Source organism: Rhinolophus sinicus, linkage group LG05, assembly GCF_036562045.2.
Source record: "Rhinolophus sinicus isolate RSC01 linkage group LG05, ASM3656204v1, whole genome shotgun sequence".
NCBI classification, from domain to species: Eukaryota; Metazoa; Chordata; class Mammalia; order Chiroptera; family Rhinolophidae; genus Rhinolophus; species Rhinolophus sinicus.
The window spans coordinates 152,538,144-152,552,485 of record NC_133755.1 but is presented as its reverse complement, the minus strand read 5'-3'; the positions used below and the strand labels follow the sequence as shown (position 1 = coordinate 152,552,485).

Here is a 14,342-nt window from a genome sequence, read left to right as displayed (position 1 = left end):
TGATCAGAAGATTTAAATCATACCGCTTATGCTTGAGACCTGTTGCCTTTTCTTCAGTTTAACAATTATAGGTAACCTTTTACTCCTTTGCAGTCTAGAACTCAACGAGATTTGGGCTCTCTTCTGGAGACATTGTGTCTCAGCCACAGTGTTGGGTCTGCAATCAGACATTGTTCTTTTTAGAGTACAATTAGCTTCAGTCTTTTACTAGCTGTGTGATTTCTGAACAAGTCTCGTAACTTCACTGTGAATTCAGTTTTCACCTTACATTACCTATGTAATAGAGTTTTTATGAGGATAAACTCAAAACGCAAAGAAAAGCACCTTGTAAACTGAAAAACACTTTACAAATTTAAGGTATTATCTTTTACCTCATGGAAATATTTACCTTGTTTCTAACGACTACGTGTTTTGCTTTCTTTTTTGACTCTTCTTATTTTGATCCCGATTATTTCTCAAAAAGCATATATGCATGTGAATGTCCTATCAACAGTATTTGAAAGCAAATAGTTTTCTTCCTGGCTATTTCCACTACATATTTCTGATGGATTCCTCTTATTTTTCTTATTTACTTCTAGAAATCTTCAAAAATAAAAAACATCAAAAATAACCAGATGTGACTGAAGCCACTTGGGTAGTGAACATAAATGTTGCAATGGAAAAGTAAGCCTAGACTTCTAGCTGAAAAACAACTATTTCCCAACAGCGTTCGGAAGAAACCTACAAAGGAAAAAAACAACCTTGAAAGTTTTAACAGATAAAACATAAAGAGAAATCTATGATACAAAATTCATAGTCTATTCTGTTGTGCCAAAATCTTAATGTATTGTTTCATTGATACCTAGGACATATATATTTAATGTTCACATTTTTTGTGGTTCTTATTTCCACTACCAACTATTAAGCAACTGAGAAATAATTTTGTATTTCAGTTTTTGAGTAAAACCAGTACAAAATAGAATGACAGCTCACCAAATATTTTCTGTTTTTCAGAATTTGTTTTGCCATTTTTCTGGTGTTATCATTTCTGTTAAAAGTAACTTTAAAAACTTATATCTGAGAGTGATTTAAAATACTCGGGTTTCTTATCTGACTCCTTTGGAGCTGTGAAAATGAGTTTTGCTTCACATTTTCAGTTTGTTTAAAAAATACACTGCAAATAAGTGTTTTGAATCTTAACAACCAAAACCACTGTGAGTTATAGGAATTTTACCATAACTTACGCCCCTGTTCCCTAACAACCAGAGTTCATAACTGTAATATCATCAAAGATCTGATAGTATGCCTTATTATTGTATGTGCGGTATACTAGATAACCCTTTAGATCAGGGGTGTCCAAACTTTTTTCAACGTTTTTCACCAAGGGCCATATGCGGTAAAATACACAAACAGCCAGGCCAGTCACTCGAGGTGAAGTACATATTGCTTCACTTGGTTTATTTAAGTAAACTAAATATATTTTTGGAATTTGCTGCAGGCCAATTAAAAATGGATTGTGGGCTGCAGTTGGCCCATGGGCCGCAGCTTGGACACCCCCTGCTTTAGATGAATGTTTATTAGGATTTTAGGAAAACCATTTTATTTATGTATCATTATGTATTGAGTATACCGGGATGATATTATTTTGCCTGTAACAAAATGAAGAGACAGATAAGTTTTCTCGTTAAGTTATACAGGAATTTAATACAGGCAAGCTTTGGATTTGTTCATAGGTCATACTTTTTACAAAAACTGTTAGCTAATCTCCTATCTCATAATTATTTTACATTATGTTCAGAAATTATTCATTGGTTTAGTACCAAAGAGTTTCTGACAACAACAAATCATGAGACAGCTTTTCAACAGAAAAAAAAAAATTACAGTTAGAGATCTTTTACACAATGTTTATACACTCATGCACCACTTAACAACGTTTTGACCAAAATGGACCACATGTACACTGGTGGTCCTTAAGATTATAATGGAGTTGAAAAATTCCCATTGCCTAGCGATATCATAGCCATCAGAACAACGTGGCACAAAGGCTGAAAAAATCAACAAGGCTGTGGTTGAAATGGCAAACAACTTGAACCTGGGTGTGGATGAGAGTGACCTTGTGGAGCTCCGAGAAGGGGTCCCTTAGCAGCTGACTAATGAGGAGTTGTTGCAACTGGAACAAGAACACTAGCTGAAGAGGCAAGAGAAAAGGGAACTACAGGAGAAGAAGAAATACAGCCCCCTGAGAAAATTCAGTGAAGCATTTAACAGAACTTTTTCAGACCTCAAAGAGCTCTTCAAAAAGTTTGAAAACATGGATACTGACACCAAAAGGTATTCATTAACAGAGAGGAATGTTCACTGTACATTATCTGTTTATAAGCAAATCTATGATAAAAAGAGGGAACAAACCAAGCAAACTACTTTGGATGTATTTCTTAAAAGAGTGACATCTCCTCAAGAAGCGGCTCGGGCAGGTCCTTCATGAGGTGTTCCAGAAGAAGGCTTTGTTATCATAGGAGTTGAGATCTCTGTGTGTGTTTTTGTCCCTGAAGACCTTCCAGTGGGACAAGAAGTGGAGGTGGAAGACAGTGATATTGATGATCCTGACCTGGTGTAGGCCTAAGTTACTGTGTGTGTTTGTGCATTCATTTTTAACAAAAAAGTTTAAAACATAAAACAACAAAAAAAGTACAAAAGAGCTAATAGAATAAGGATATAAAGGAAAAATTTGTACAGCTGTACAATGTGTGTTTTAAGTTGTGTTATTACAAAAGAATCATAGAGTTACAAAATTAAAAAGTGTATAAAGTAAAAAAGTTATAGTAAGCTAAGGTTAATTCATTACTGAAGAAAAATAATTTAAATAAATTTAAAGTACCCTAAGTGTACAGCATTGATAAAGTCTACAGCAGGGTTGAAGGAGGTCAGAGGCCTTTGCATTCATTCACCACACACTCACTCACTGACTCACCCAGAGCAACTTTTAGTCCTGTAAACGCCATTCATAGTAAGTGCCCTATACAGATGTACCATTTTTTATTTTAGATTTTTTTTATTGGGGAAGGGGAACAGGACTTTTATTGGGGAACAGTGTGTACTTCCAGGACTTTTTTCCAAGTCAAATTGTCCTTTCAATCTTAGTTGCGGAGGGTGCCATTCAGCTTCAAGTTGTTGTCCTTTCAGTCCTACTTGTGGAGGGTGCAGCTCAGCTCCAGGTCCAGTTGCCGTTGCTAGTTGCAGGGGGCGCAGCCCACCATCCCTTGTGGGAGTCGAACCGGCAACCTTGTGGTTGAGAGGATGCGCTACAACCAACTGAGCCATCCGGGAGCTCAGCGGCAGCTCGGCTCAAGGTGTCGTGTTCAATTTTAGTTGCACGGGGCACTGCCCACCATCCCTTGCGGGATTCCAGGAATTGAACTGGCAATCTTGTGCTTGAGAGCCCACTGGCCCATGTGGGAATCGAACCGGCAGCCTTCAGAGTTAGGAGCACGGAGCTCTAACCTCCTGAGCCACCGGGCCAGCCCCAAGATGTACCATTTTTCATCTTTTGTACCATAGTTTTACTGTATCTTTTCTATGTTTAGATATGTTTAAATACACAAATACTTAGCGTTGTGTTATAATTACCACAGTATTCAGTACAGTGACATGTTGTGCAGATTTGTAGCCTAGGAGCAATAGGCTATACCACATAGCCTTCATGTGTAGCAGCCTATCCCATCTAGGTTTGTGTAAGTGCATTCCTGATGTTTGCACAGCAATAAAATTTCCTAACGGCGCAGTTCTCAAAATGTACCCCCGTTGTTAAGTGATGCATGACTGTATTCTGAGTCAGCTTACTTCCCCTGATCTTTTTTTTTCTTTTTAAGTGGAAATGAATCCTGATTTCCAATATCCTAAAGATTGTTTAGCAATTCGGTGTAGTAATATTGTTGATTATCTATAATTTCTGAAATGTTCTGGGAAGGTTTCACTGTATTTTATTTTGCTTGTTTGTGCCTCTAAGAACAAGAACTTTTCAAAGTTTACATTGCCACACTTAATTATTGAAGTGAATAGAGAATCAACCCAACGATTTTGGCAAACTGGTGTTTTTGGACCCAAACTCACCGGCCAATTTGTTATTTTTCAAATAATAATGAATACTTCTTGTTGTTTCTAGTATATGAGAACAATTAAATTTGTACTTTTAGTAAGTACAATTCTTTGATTACAAAAATCAGAAGAACGCATCTGTTAGTTTGGGTTTAAATCATCATGGGCCTTCCAGTGGAAGTCATATATAAGATTTCTAATTTAATATAAATCCTTCTGTGTACTATATTTCCAGCTCTCTTCATTTTGAAAAGTGTAATAACTGTTCTGTTCACCAATGGAAGATTTTTGGGAGGTTAAAAATAAATTTTCTAATTTTAATTTGTGTGTGTGTGTGATCTCTGTCAGATTTAACTATGGAATAACTATCTTCCTATTATAACTAAGTTAAAATATTCTTTATCTAGAATTGGAATCAATTATTTACTACCAAGGAGGACGCTGCCCATGTTAAAGAAGTCAAGAAGAGAGAGCTGTCTCCACCCCCAGGGATCTGTAGTGCTGAGCACAATAACTGAGTTTCACAGCACAGTCAGGCTGCATAGATAGCCGCTAAGACTACCAGTTATCAATGCTACCTTCTTCCCAATTGAATCGGACAAGCAGTCAAAGAAGGGGATGAAAAAGAAGTGAGAAATGGAGAAAGGAAAATGTTCTCCTTTAAGATGTGTTTCACGCTTATAACCAGGGCTTTTATATAAAAAGTATCTGTTTTAAGGTCAAAGTCAACATCAATGAGACTTCCAGATGATTATCCAAAGGCTTAAAATGCAAGTTACCTCCCTCTAAAAGGAGGAGGATTTGTAAAACTCCTTAGAAGGAAGAGTCAGAATTAGGATCCAAACATATCACTAGGCTGGAATACTAAAAACTGAATCTAATAGAATTAAAGCAGTCTTTTTATTTTACCATCAAAATATTTCCACCATGTTACCATTTCTTAATTTTGCTTCCACTTCTACCACTGTGGCCCAAGCTTCTTGGATTACTGTAGTCACCCTATTACCATTCTCCCTGTCCCTGCTCTTGCTTCCAATCAATTTATTCTGACTGCAGAAGCAAGAATAAGTTCCTTAAAAATTAGTGTATTATTTAACAGCACAGTTGCTTCCTACCTCACTCAGAGTAAAAGTCAAAATTTCTAAAATGATCTACAAAACCCTACATAATCTATTCTTGTTACTTGTGTGACCTCATCTTCATTCACTCAGTGTGCTCAAGTCATGCTGCCCTCCACATTGTTCATCAAACATGCCAGGACATTGGCTTTCTCCTTACTTGGAAGTGCTTTTTGCTCAGATATCCACACAGGTCACTCCCTCACGTCCTTCAGGTTTTATATAAATGCCTCCCCTGACCACACTGCCTCATACTGTAACCTCAACCTCACCTGGTTCTTCCTATCTCCTTCCTTCATTTTATTTTATTTTTCTTCCTATTAATCGATTCTAACATCCTACGTATATTTTTTAAAATCTTTGAGCATGGCACTGATTTCTGCCAATACACCTGGGATATGATATTTTTTTATGCTTACTACATTGGCCACAAGTAAAGGTAGTTTTAGGGGATTCAACTCAGCCATTTCTACTATAATAGCTCTTTCTCCACAGACTAAGGAACCATTTCTCTGTTTCCAAGAGACACTGTGTGTGTCTGTTTTGATTATAATTTGAGAAATGAGGAAATGAGCACTGATAGAGTCTATGGAACCAATGGACCCACTGTGAGATGGACTTGACCCAGAAGACTCTACTTATATTTACCAACTCTAAGAGGAATTGTACTATTTATGACAAGATAAATCTAAGTACTCTGTGCATGACTATTACATGGTTTATTATATATTCTGGCATTAATATACTGAAGCTGTTGTAAAAAATGAGCGCTAGATATATACCCCTTTAGTTGACTACCAAGGTACTTAAGCTGAAAGGCCTTAGCCCGTTTGGCTTCCCTATGCTGATGTGACTCACCTCTTAACATCTTCTTTTCATTTCCTGAGAACAGTGCAATGATTGAGTACATGAGACAATGTACCTGGGTGTCTGAGGACTCCAGGATATTCTTGCTCTGCGTAGTGCTTGCTATCTGTTTTCTACCCTTTATTAAAGCTAAGTAAACTTGGTGTTGGGTAACCCTATTGTGTCTTGTACATTTGATTGACAATCTGAAACGAAAACATATTCTAGTGGTCTTGTTCTTGCAAGAGTACAAAAGAAACATAAAAATAGTAGAAACAAAAAATATAATAATTGAAAAACAAAAAAACATGCCAGCAACAACAGAAGAGAAAGTTGATGAGATAGTAGATCTTAAATTATCACCCAGAATACAGCAAAGAAAGACAAGGAAATGGAAAGTGTAAAAGATATGTTAAAAGACATTGAGTTGAGGCATAATAGTTATCTAATTAGAATTAGAGCAGGAGAAATTGAGAATGGCACAAGGCTGAAATGAAGCAATATTCAAAGATGTTATCTAAGAACTAGAATTGATAAATGATACTAATTCTCAGATTTAGAAAATAACAGCGTATCTCAAGAAAGATTTTTTTAAACTAATTTTCCAACACAGGATTTATAGTGAAATTTGAGATAATTGACGTAAAGATAACGCTAATGCATCCAATGAGCAAACAGTAGACTTTACCAAAGCCAAAACAGAAACAGGAAGCCAGGGTGCTAGGTGGAAAAACTTTCAAGAACTGTGAACCAAATTGAATTATTAAAAAAAAGAAGAAGAAAAGACTTTTACGATAAATAAAAACAGAGAGGACTCAAAATTAGTTGAATTCTCAGTACAAGACTGTATAAAGGATGTACTCTAAAAAGGAAAATAAATCCAGAAATAAAATCTGCAAATCAAGAAGGAATGGTATTGTTAAAAGAGAATTCATGGAATGGGAGAAGATAATTGCTGCATATACATCCAGAAAAAGAATTGTATCTAGAATATATAAATAACTGCTACAAATCCTTAAGTAAAATGCAGACAACGGAATTTTAAGAAAGAATAAAGAACGTAAGCAGGCATTTCATAAACAAGGATATTCAAATGGATAATGAGTGTATGTAAATCTGCTCAAATCATAGCACTCTTCAGGGAAATGCAAATTAAAGCCATAATGACTTATACCATTACAAATTCACCAGATGGATGGGTGTGTTTTTTTGTTTTGTTTTCGCTTTTTGTGTTTTTTTTTTAAATGATAAGAACAAGTTTTGAAGAAAGTGTGGAGCAATCAGAACTTACACATATTGCTGGTGGGAGTTTAAATTAATACATCTATTTTGGAAAACTGCTGTATCTACTCACACTAAATGTATACCTACACCATGACCCAGAATCTCCACTCTTAAGAGTAAATCCAACAAAACCGAGTGCATTAGTCTACAATGAGACATGTATAAAGATGATTACAGCTACCTTATTTGTATTGGCCCAACTGGAAAAAATCCATGCCCATGAGCTGTATAGTAGATAAATAAATTGTGGAAAAAATATAGGAACAACATGAGTGCAATGATACATGCAATAACATGAATATATTTCAAAACCATAATTTTGAATGATGGAAGTTGGACACAAAAATAATACATGCTGTATGATTCCATTTGTATTAATTTTAAGAACACACAACACTGTTTTATGTTAATAGAAGGAAGTATACTGTTTGCATTTGAGTTGGGAATGACTGAGAGAGGGCACAACAAAGCTTTCTGGAGTGCTAAGATATATTCTGTAGCTTAATCTTAGTTCTGGTTATGTGGAGGTACACATAGATATAGTCATTGAGCTTCACATTTGAGAATTGCGCACTTCGCCAGTACCATACTTTTTGTTGCTCTGTAGTACAAGCTGAAATCAGGGAATGTGATTGATACCTTCAGCATGATTCTTTATTCTTAGGATTGCTCTGGTTATTCGGGGTTTTTTTTATGATTCCATACAAATCTGATGAGTTTTTGTTTTATTTCTTTGAAAAATGACATTGGGATTCTGATGGGGATTGCATTAAATCTTTATATTGCTTTGGGTAATATGGCCTTTTTAACTATGTTGATTCTTCCTTTTTCATTCCAATCTATGAACACAGAATGTCTTTCCATTTCTTTGTGTCTTCTTCAATTTCTTTTAAAAATGTCTTATAGTTTTCCACGTAGAGGTCCTTCACATCCTTTGTTAAGTTTATTCCTAGGTATTTTATTCTTTTTGTTTCAATTGAAAAAGGAATTTTTTAAAATTTCTTTTTCTGAAATTTTGTTGTTAGTATATAGGAATGCAATGGACTTTTATACATCAATTTTTGTGGCCAGCAGCTTTACTGTATTTGTTTATTGTTTCTAATAGCTTTTTGGTGGAGACTTTAAGGTTTTCTATATAAACCTTCTGAAAAAACTGACATCTGCAAAAAGTGGCAATTTGACTTCTTCGTTCCCAATTTGGATGCCTTTTATTTCTTTCTTTTGCCTGATTGCACGGGCTAGGGCTTCCAATACTATGTCGAATATTAGTGGTGATAGAGGACAACCCTGTCTTGTTCCTGAACGTAGAGCAAAAGGCTTCAGTTTTCACCATTAATTATGATATTACTGGAGGGTTTGTCGTTTTTGGCCTTTATTATGTTAAGGTATTTTCCTTCTATACCCATGTTATTACGTGTTTTAATCATAAATGTATGTTGCATCTTGTCAAATGCTTTTTCTGTATTTATTGATATAATCATATGATTTTTATATTTTATGTTTTTAATGTGTGTATCATATTGATTGATTTGCATATGTTGAACCATCCTTGTGTCCCTGGGATGAACCCTCCCCCCTTGATTGTGATGTATAATCTTTTAATGCATTGCTGTATTCAATTTCCTAGAATTTTGTTTAGGATTTTTGCATCTGTATTCATCAGAGATATTGGTCTGTAATTTGTGTGTGTTGTTTTATCCTTACCAGGTTTTGGTATCAGAGTAATGTTGGTCTCATAATATGAGTTAGGAAGTATTGCCTCTTCTTCAATTTTTTGGAAGAGTTTGAGAGGGCAGGTGTTAGATCCTCTGAGTGTTTGGTAGAATTCACTAGTGAAGCTGTCTGGTCCCGGACTTTTGCTTTGGGGAAGGTTTTGGATGACGGGTTTAATTTCCTTACTGTTGATCAGTCTATTTAGATTTTCCAGTTCTCTGTGAGTCAGTCTAGGAAGGCTATGTGTTTCTAAGAACTTGTCCCTTTCTTCTAGGTTATTGAATTTGGTAGCATTCTCATAGTATTTTTGTATGATCCTTTGTATTTCTGTGACATCCGTGGTAACTTTCCCTCTCATTTCTGATTTTGTTTACTTGTGTCTTTTCTCTTTTTATCTTAGTGAGTCTAGCCAAGGGTTTGTCAATTTTATTAATCTTTTCAAAGAACCAACTCTTTGTTGCATTATTTTTTTCTGTTGTCTTTTTGTTTTCTATTTCATTTAGATCTGCCCTGATTTTTATTATTTCCTTTCTTCTGCTGACTTTGGGTTTCATTTGTTCTTCTTTTTCTAGTTCTTTAAGGTGTAACATGAGGTTGGTTATCTAGGATTTTTCTTCTTTCTTGATATAGGCCTGTAATGATATAAAATATCCCTCTTATTTCTGCTTTCTCTGCATCCCGATAATTTTGTAGGATGTATTTTTATTCTCATTTGTTTCTATGTATCTTTTGATCTCTCCTCTTTTTTCTTCTTTGACCCAGTCATTCTTTAAAAGCATCGTGTTTAATCTCTACATATTTGTGGTTTTTACTGCTTTCATTTTGCAGTTGATACCCAATTTCAAAGCCTTGTGATCAGAGAATATGCTTGGTATGATTTCAATCTTCTTAAATTTGCTGAGGCTGGTTTTATGTCCCAACATATGGTCTATCCTTGAGAATGTTCCATACACACTAGAAAAGAATGTATAATCTGGTGTTCTGGAATAAAAGGCGATGTAAGTGTCTATTATGTCCATTTGCTCTAATGTGTCACTTAAGACCAATATTTCCTTTCTGGTTTTCTGTTTAGATAATCTATCCATAGCTGTCAATGGAGTATATAGGTCCCCTACTACAATTGGGTTTTTGTCAGTTTTTCCCTTTAGTTCTGTTAGTAGTTGCTTTATATATTTTGGTACTGCCTGATTGGGTGCATATATACTGATAAGTATTATGTCTTTTGGATGTATTGTCACCTTTATCATGTAAAATGTTCATTGTTTTCTCGTGTTACCTTTTTTATCTTTAAATTTATCTTTTCAGATATAAGTATACCTATACCCACTTTTCTCTGGATACCATTTTCTTGGAGTTTCATTTTCCACCTTTTCACTTTGAGTCTGTATTCTTCCTTGCAGCTGAGATATGTCTCCTGAAAGCAGCATATGGTTGGATTTTGTATTTTCATCCAATCTGCTACTCAGTGCCTTTTCATTGCTGAGTTCAGTCCATTTACATTGAGGGTGATTATTGATGTATGAGGATTTCTTACAGCCATTTTATCTTTTGTTTTCTGGTAACTCTGTGTTCCATTATTTTCTTGCCCTTGTGTGTCTGTCTGTTATTTCAGTTTGGTGATATTTTATGATTTTATGATGTTTTTTCATCTGTTCCCTTTTTTTTAAAGTTATGTTTCTGGATGTTTTGTATATGGTTCTGGATTTTTTGTATATGGTTACCGTTAAGCTTGTACAAAAGAAAGTTTCATACATACAGTAGATTTTTTTTCTTATGAATGCAGCTTATCTCCATTCCCCTTTGTAAATTCAGAACTTTAATCTCTCTGCTTCTATGTTTTTGTTGTCACAAATTATCCGGATTTATACTGTGAAATAATTTCTGAGTTGCAGCAGCTATTGTCTTCTTCTCTCTTTTTTAATGTTTTTACCTCCTTCAACCTTTTTGTTATATTTAAGTGTATAATACCCTATTCTGACTAAGGGCTGGAATTTCCTGCTTCTGTTTTTCTGTTAGTCATCTTCTCATAGTTTTTAATCCTTTTGTTTTTTTGTCTCAGGTGGAATAACTCCCTTCAGTATCTCCTGCAATGCAGGTCTTGTGGTGCAAAATTATCTCCATTTCTGTATATATGGAAAAGTCTATATTTCTCTTTCATATCTAAAGGATAACTTTGCTGGATACATTATGCGTTGTGCTTGGCTGGTAATTTCTCTCTTTCAATAGCATGAATATTTGATTCTACTCCTTCCAAGCTTGTAGAGTTTATGCTGGAAAATCCTATGATAACCTAATTGAATTTACTTTATAGGTTACCATCTTCTTTCCCCTGGCTGCCTTGAGAATTTTTTATTTGTCATTAATTTTTTGACAGTTTTAATATAATATGCCTTAGAGAAGGTCTTTTTTGATTGAGACAAATAGGTGTTCTCTTCGCTTCTTGGATTCATGTGTCAGGTTTGGGAAGTTCTCATTAACTATTGTTTGACTAGGCTGTCTTTTCCCTTCTCCATCTCTTCTTCTGGTATACCCATTATTCTTACATTGCTCTTTCTGGAGGAGTCAGATAGTTCACATAGAGTTTTTTCTTTCTTTTTTTAATGCTCTAGTCTCTCCTTTCATCTGTATCATTTCTATATTTCTATCTTGATATCACTATTTCTTTCCCCCATCTGGTCAGCTCTATTTCCTAAACTCACTAGTTCATTCTTCATCTCTTCTACTGAGTTCTTCAGCTCCAGAATTTGTATTTGTTAGGTTTTTTAAAGTTTCCATTTCTTTGGTAAAGTACTCATTTTGTTCATTAATTTTATTTCTGAGTTCATCAAACTGCTTATCTGAGTTTTCTTGCATTTTGTTGAGTTTTTTCAGAACTTCAGTCTTGAATTCTCTGTCATTTAATTCACATATATCCATGTCTCTTAGTTTATTTTTTAGAGTTTTTCATTTTCTTTCTGAACTGCCTCGTTACCTTGGTTGTTAATGGTATTTGATAGATTATTTCTCTGCCAAGGTATTTATGGGAAAGAGCCCGTTTGTTGTTGTTACTGTTGTTGTTGTTGTTGGTTTTAAGAGTGATACCCATTTAGCAGGTTTTGTTGTTGTTATTTTCCAGTAGGTGGCATGGAGTACCAGTGTTTTATTTTTGTCTTGCACTGCTCTGGCTTCTCTGATCTCTTCAGAGGTTTCCATGTGTGACTCTCTCAGATGTGTTTGTGTGTTGAACAAGGAATCCTTTGTTGAATTATAGCTTTTCAACTTGTTGTAACTTCAAGGGGAGAGATCGGGGGACCTGTCACAGCGCCATTCTTCTGACTGTTCACACTATTCTTGATAAGTGTTTTACAAAAAAAATATGATACTGTCATTCTCAATGCTTTAAATTATAGTGTACTAGATAATTATTAGTTTTACTGTTTGTTTTCATTTACTTATACATTTATAGCTGATGGTAAAAAACTTTTTTTAATGTTTAGACAACAATTTTAAAGGTCATGGAACAATTTTAATTAAGTTCACACTGACTGTTAAGATCACTTCTCACAGTTTTAACTTGTATAGTCATTTCATGGTCCCTTACTACTGTGTAAAGCAAGGATTGAGAGTCTAAAATATAGAAGTATATAGTTGAACTTTTTGGCAATAAATATATTACAGTTTTAAAAATAACTAATGGACAATGTTACAACTATATTAAACAGTAAATGTTACCAAAATTGAAAATGAATAATCAGTGACAATTTGCAAATGGTGTTAGGGAAAGAGAACATGTACCATTAGAGCAGTTAATGTGCAAGCTTCTCCTCATCACACCAGACTCCTGCATCCTAGTGGTGGTGCATATTCTCCATTATTCTGAAGTTATGGAGAGTCTTTACCCTTGATGTATTGTTATTTTCTAAATATTCCTCCAATCCATCTACTTCTTTACATCTCTTTCTCTCTTTCTTGCTTTTACTTAGACTCCTCTTTCTAACTGTCATGTTCTTTCATCCCACGTTGGTCAAGCTACTGAACTATAGAGTTCAAACATCTCCTCTGTGAATTCTGCAAGATTCATTCAAGCAGACACCATTCCCACCTTCTTTACCACTATAGCGTATATAGTACAATAACATATCTTCATTGTTGTGAACAATTCTTTGCATATATGTTCACTGAGTTTCTGGTATTCAGGCTGTGTCATTTGTGTATTTGTCAACAGTGATACATTGTAGGTACATATTATAATCCATGATTTTTAAATGAGTAAATTCCTAATGTTATATAAATTTAATTTACTATGCCACCTTTAACTTAGATTTGTATCTTAAACTTTCTCTAGTCACATGATGCCTAACATAATAGTTGAATGAATGTGTGACATGAAAGACTGTACACTGATGAATAGAAGCCAGACTTGACCAGCACTGCATCTTTCAAGACAACACGGCACGCTGGAGCCATTTATTTTTTTTCAGGGCTTGCAAAACAAGCCCAAGGTTTTGAGAAAAATTAAAAAATGCTAATATCATATTTAAAACTTCTTGTCCCGAGTATAAATTTTATATATATATATATATGGTGATGATTTGATAAGCACTGAGAGCACAGATTTTGGAGTCAGACTGTACTGAATTCAGATCCATCTTTGTCACTTACTGGTTGTGTGATCATAGGAGTGAGACTCTATTTCTTTACTTGTAAAATGGGCTGGGGAGGGGTATGCAGCAAATGACATCTGTCTCCAGAATTGTCAAGGAGATGAAGTATGATGACAGACGCAGATAAAACACCATCATGTGTCTGGCACTTGAAATGTACATTATAAACATTAGTCTCTGTCTTCCATTTCCCTTTCTGTTTTCAGACTGTAATCTTTTTTGAATTTCAAGCATCAGTGCCATATATCATATTATCAATATTTAAAATAAATCTTCTTTTAGAGCATTTGAATTATGTTAGTAGGAATCATCCTTTTCCTGATAGTTTTTAATTTATATTCAACTCTTGGATTATTTATTTGTAGACTGGACATGAAAACATAAAAACTCCAGGCAAACTTTCTTTTTTCTCTAAGTAATTATTAGCCATTGTTATTTTTTAATATGTGTGTGAGCCCTCACTGCCAAATTATGTGTATGCAGATTGAAACCTACTGTTCTTATTGCCTGATTTCAAACAATTGAGTAAAATAAATCATGGTTCAAAATCTGTGCCAGTTCTATCAGTTAAATTAATGAACAATTGTCTATAGCAGGACTCTGAAAATATTAATTTAACTTTTACGGTTAAATTTGGTAAAATTAAGTCCTCTCCCCCTTCCTA

General features: G+C 34.7%; 1 protein-coding gene across 3 annotated transcripts in view; it reads left to right on the top strand.

The window, feature by feature from the left end:
• Positions 1-14,342, top strand: part of THEMIS (thymocyte selection associated) — a 229,016-nt gene that overhangs the window by 157,451 nt on the left and 57,223 nt on the right. Inside the window, exon 6 of one of the 3 annotated variants that reach the window (XM_019729460.2) lies at positions 579-4,395. The exons of the other annotated variants lie outside the window; for them this stretch is intronic. Within the exon in view, the coding sequence (XP_019585019.2) occupies positions 579-610 (32 nt within the window). The 3' untranslated portion in view covers positions 611-4,395. Of the gene's footprint in view, positions 1-578; positions 4,396-14,342 lie in introns of those variants that run through there. 3 annotated transcript variants of the gene reach the window in all.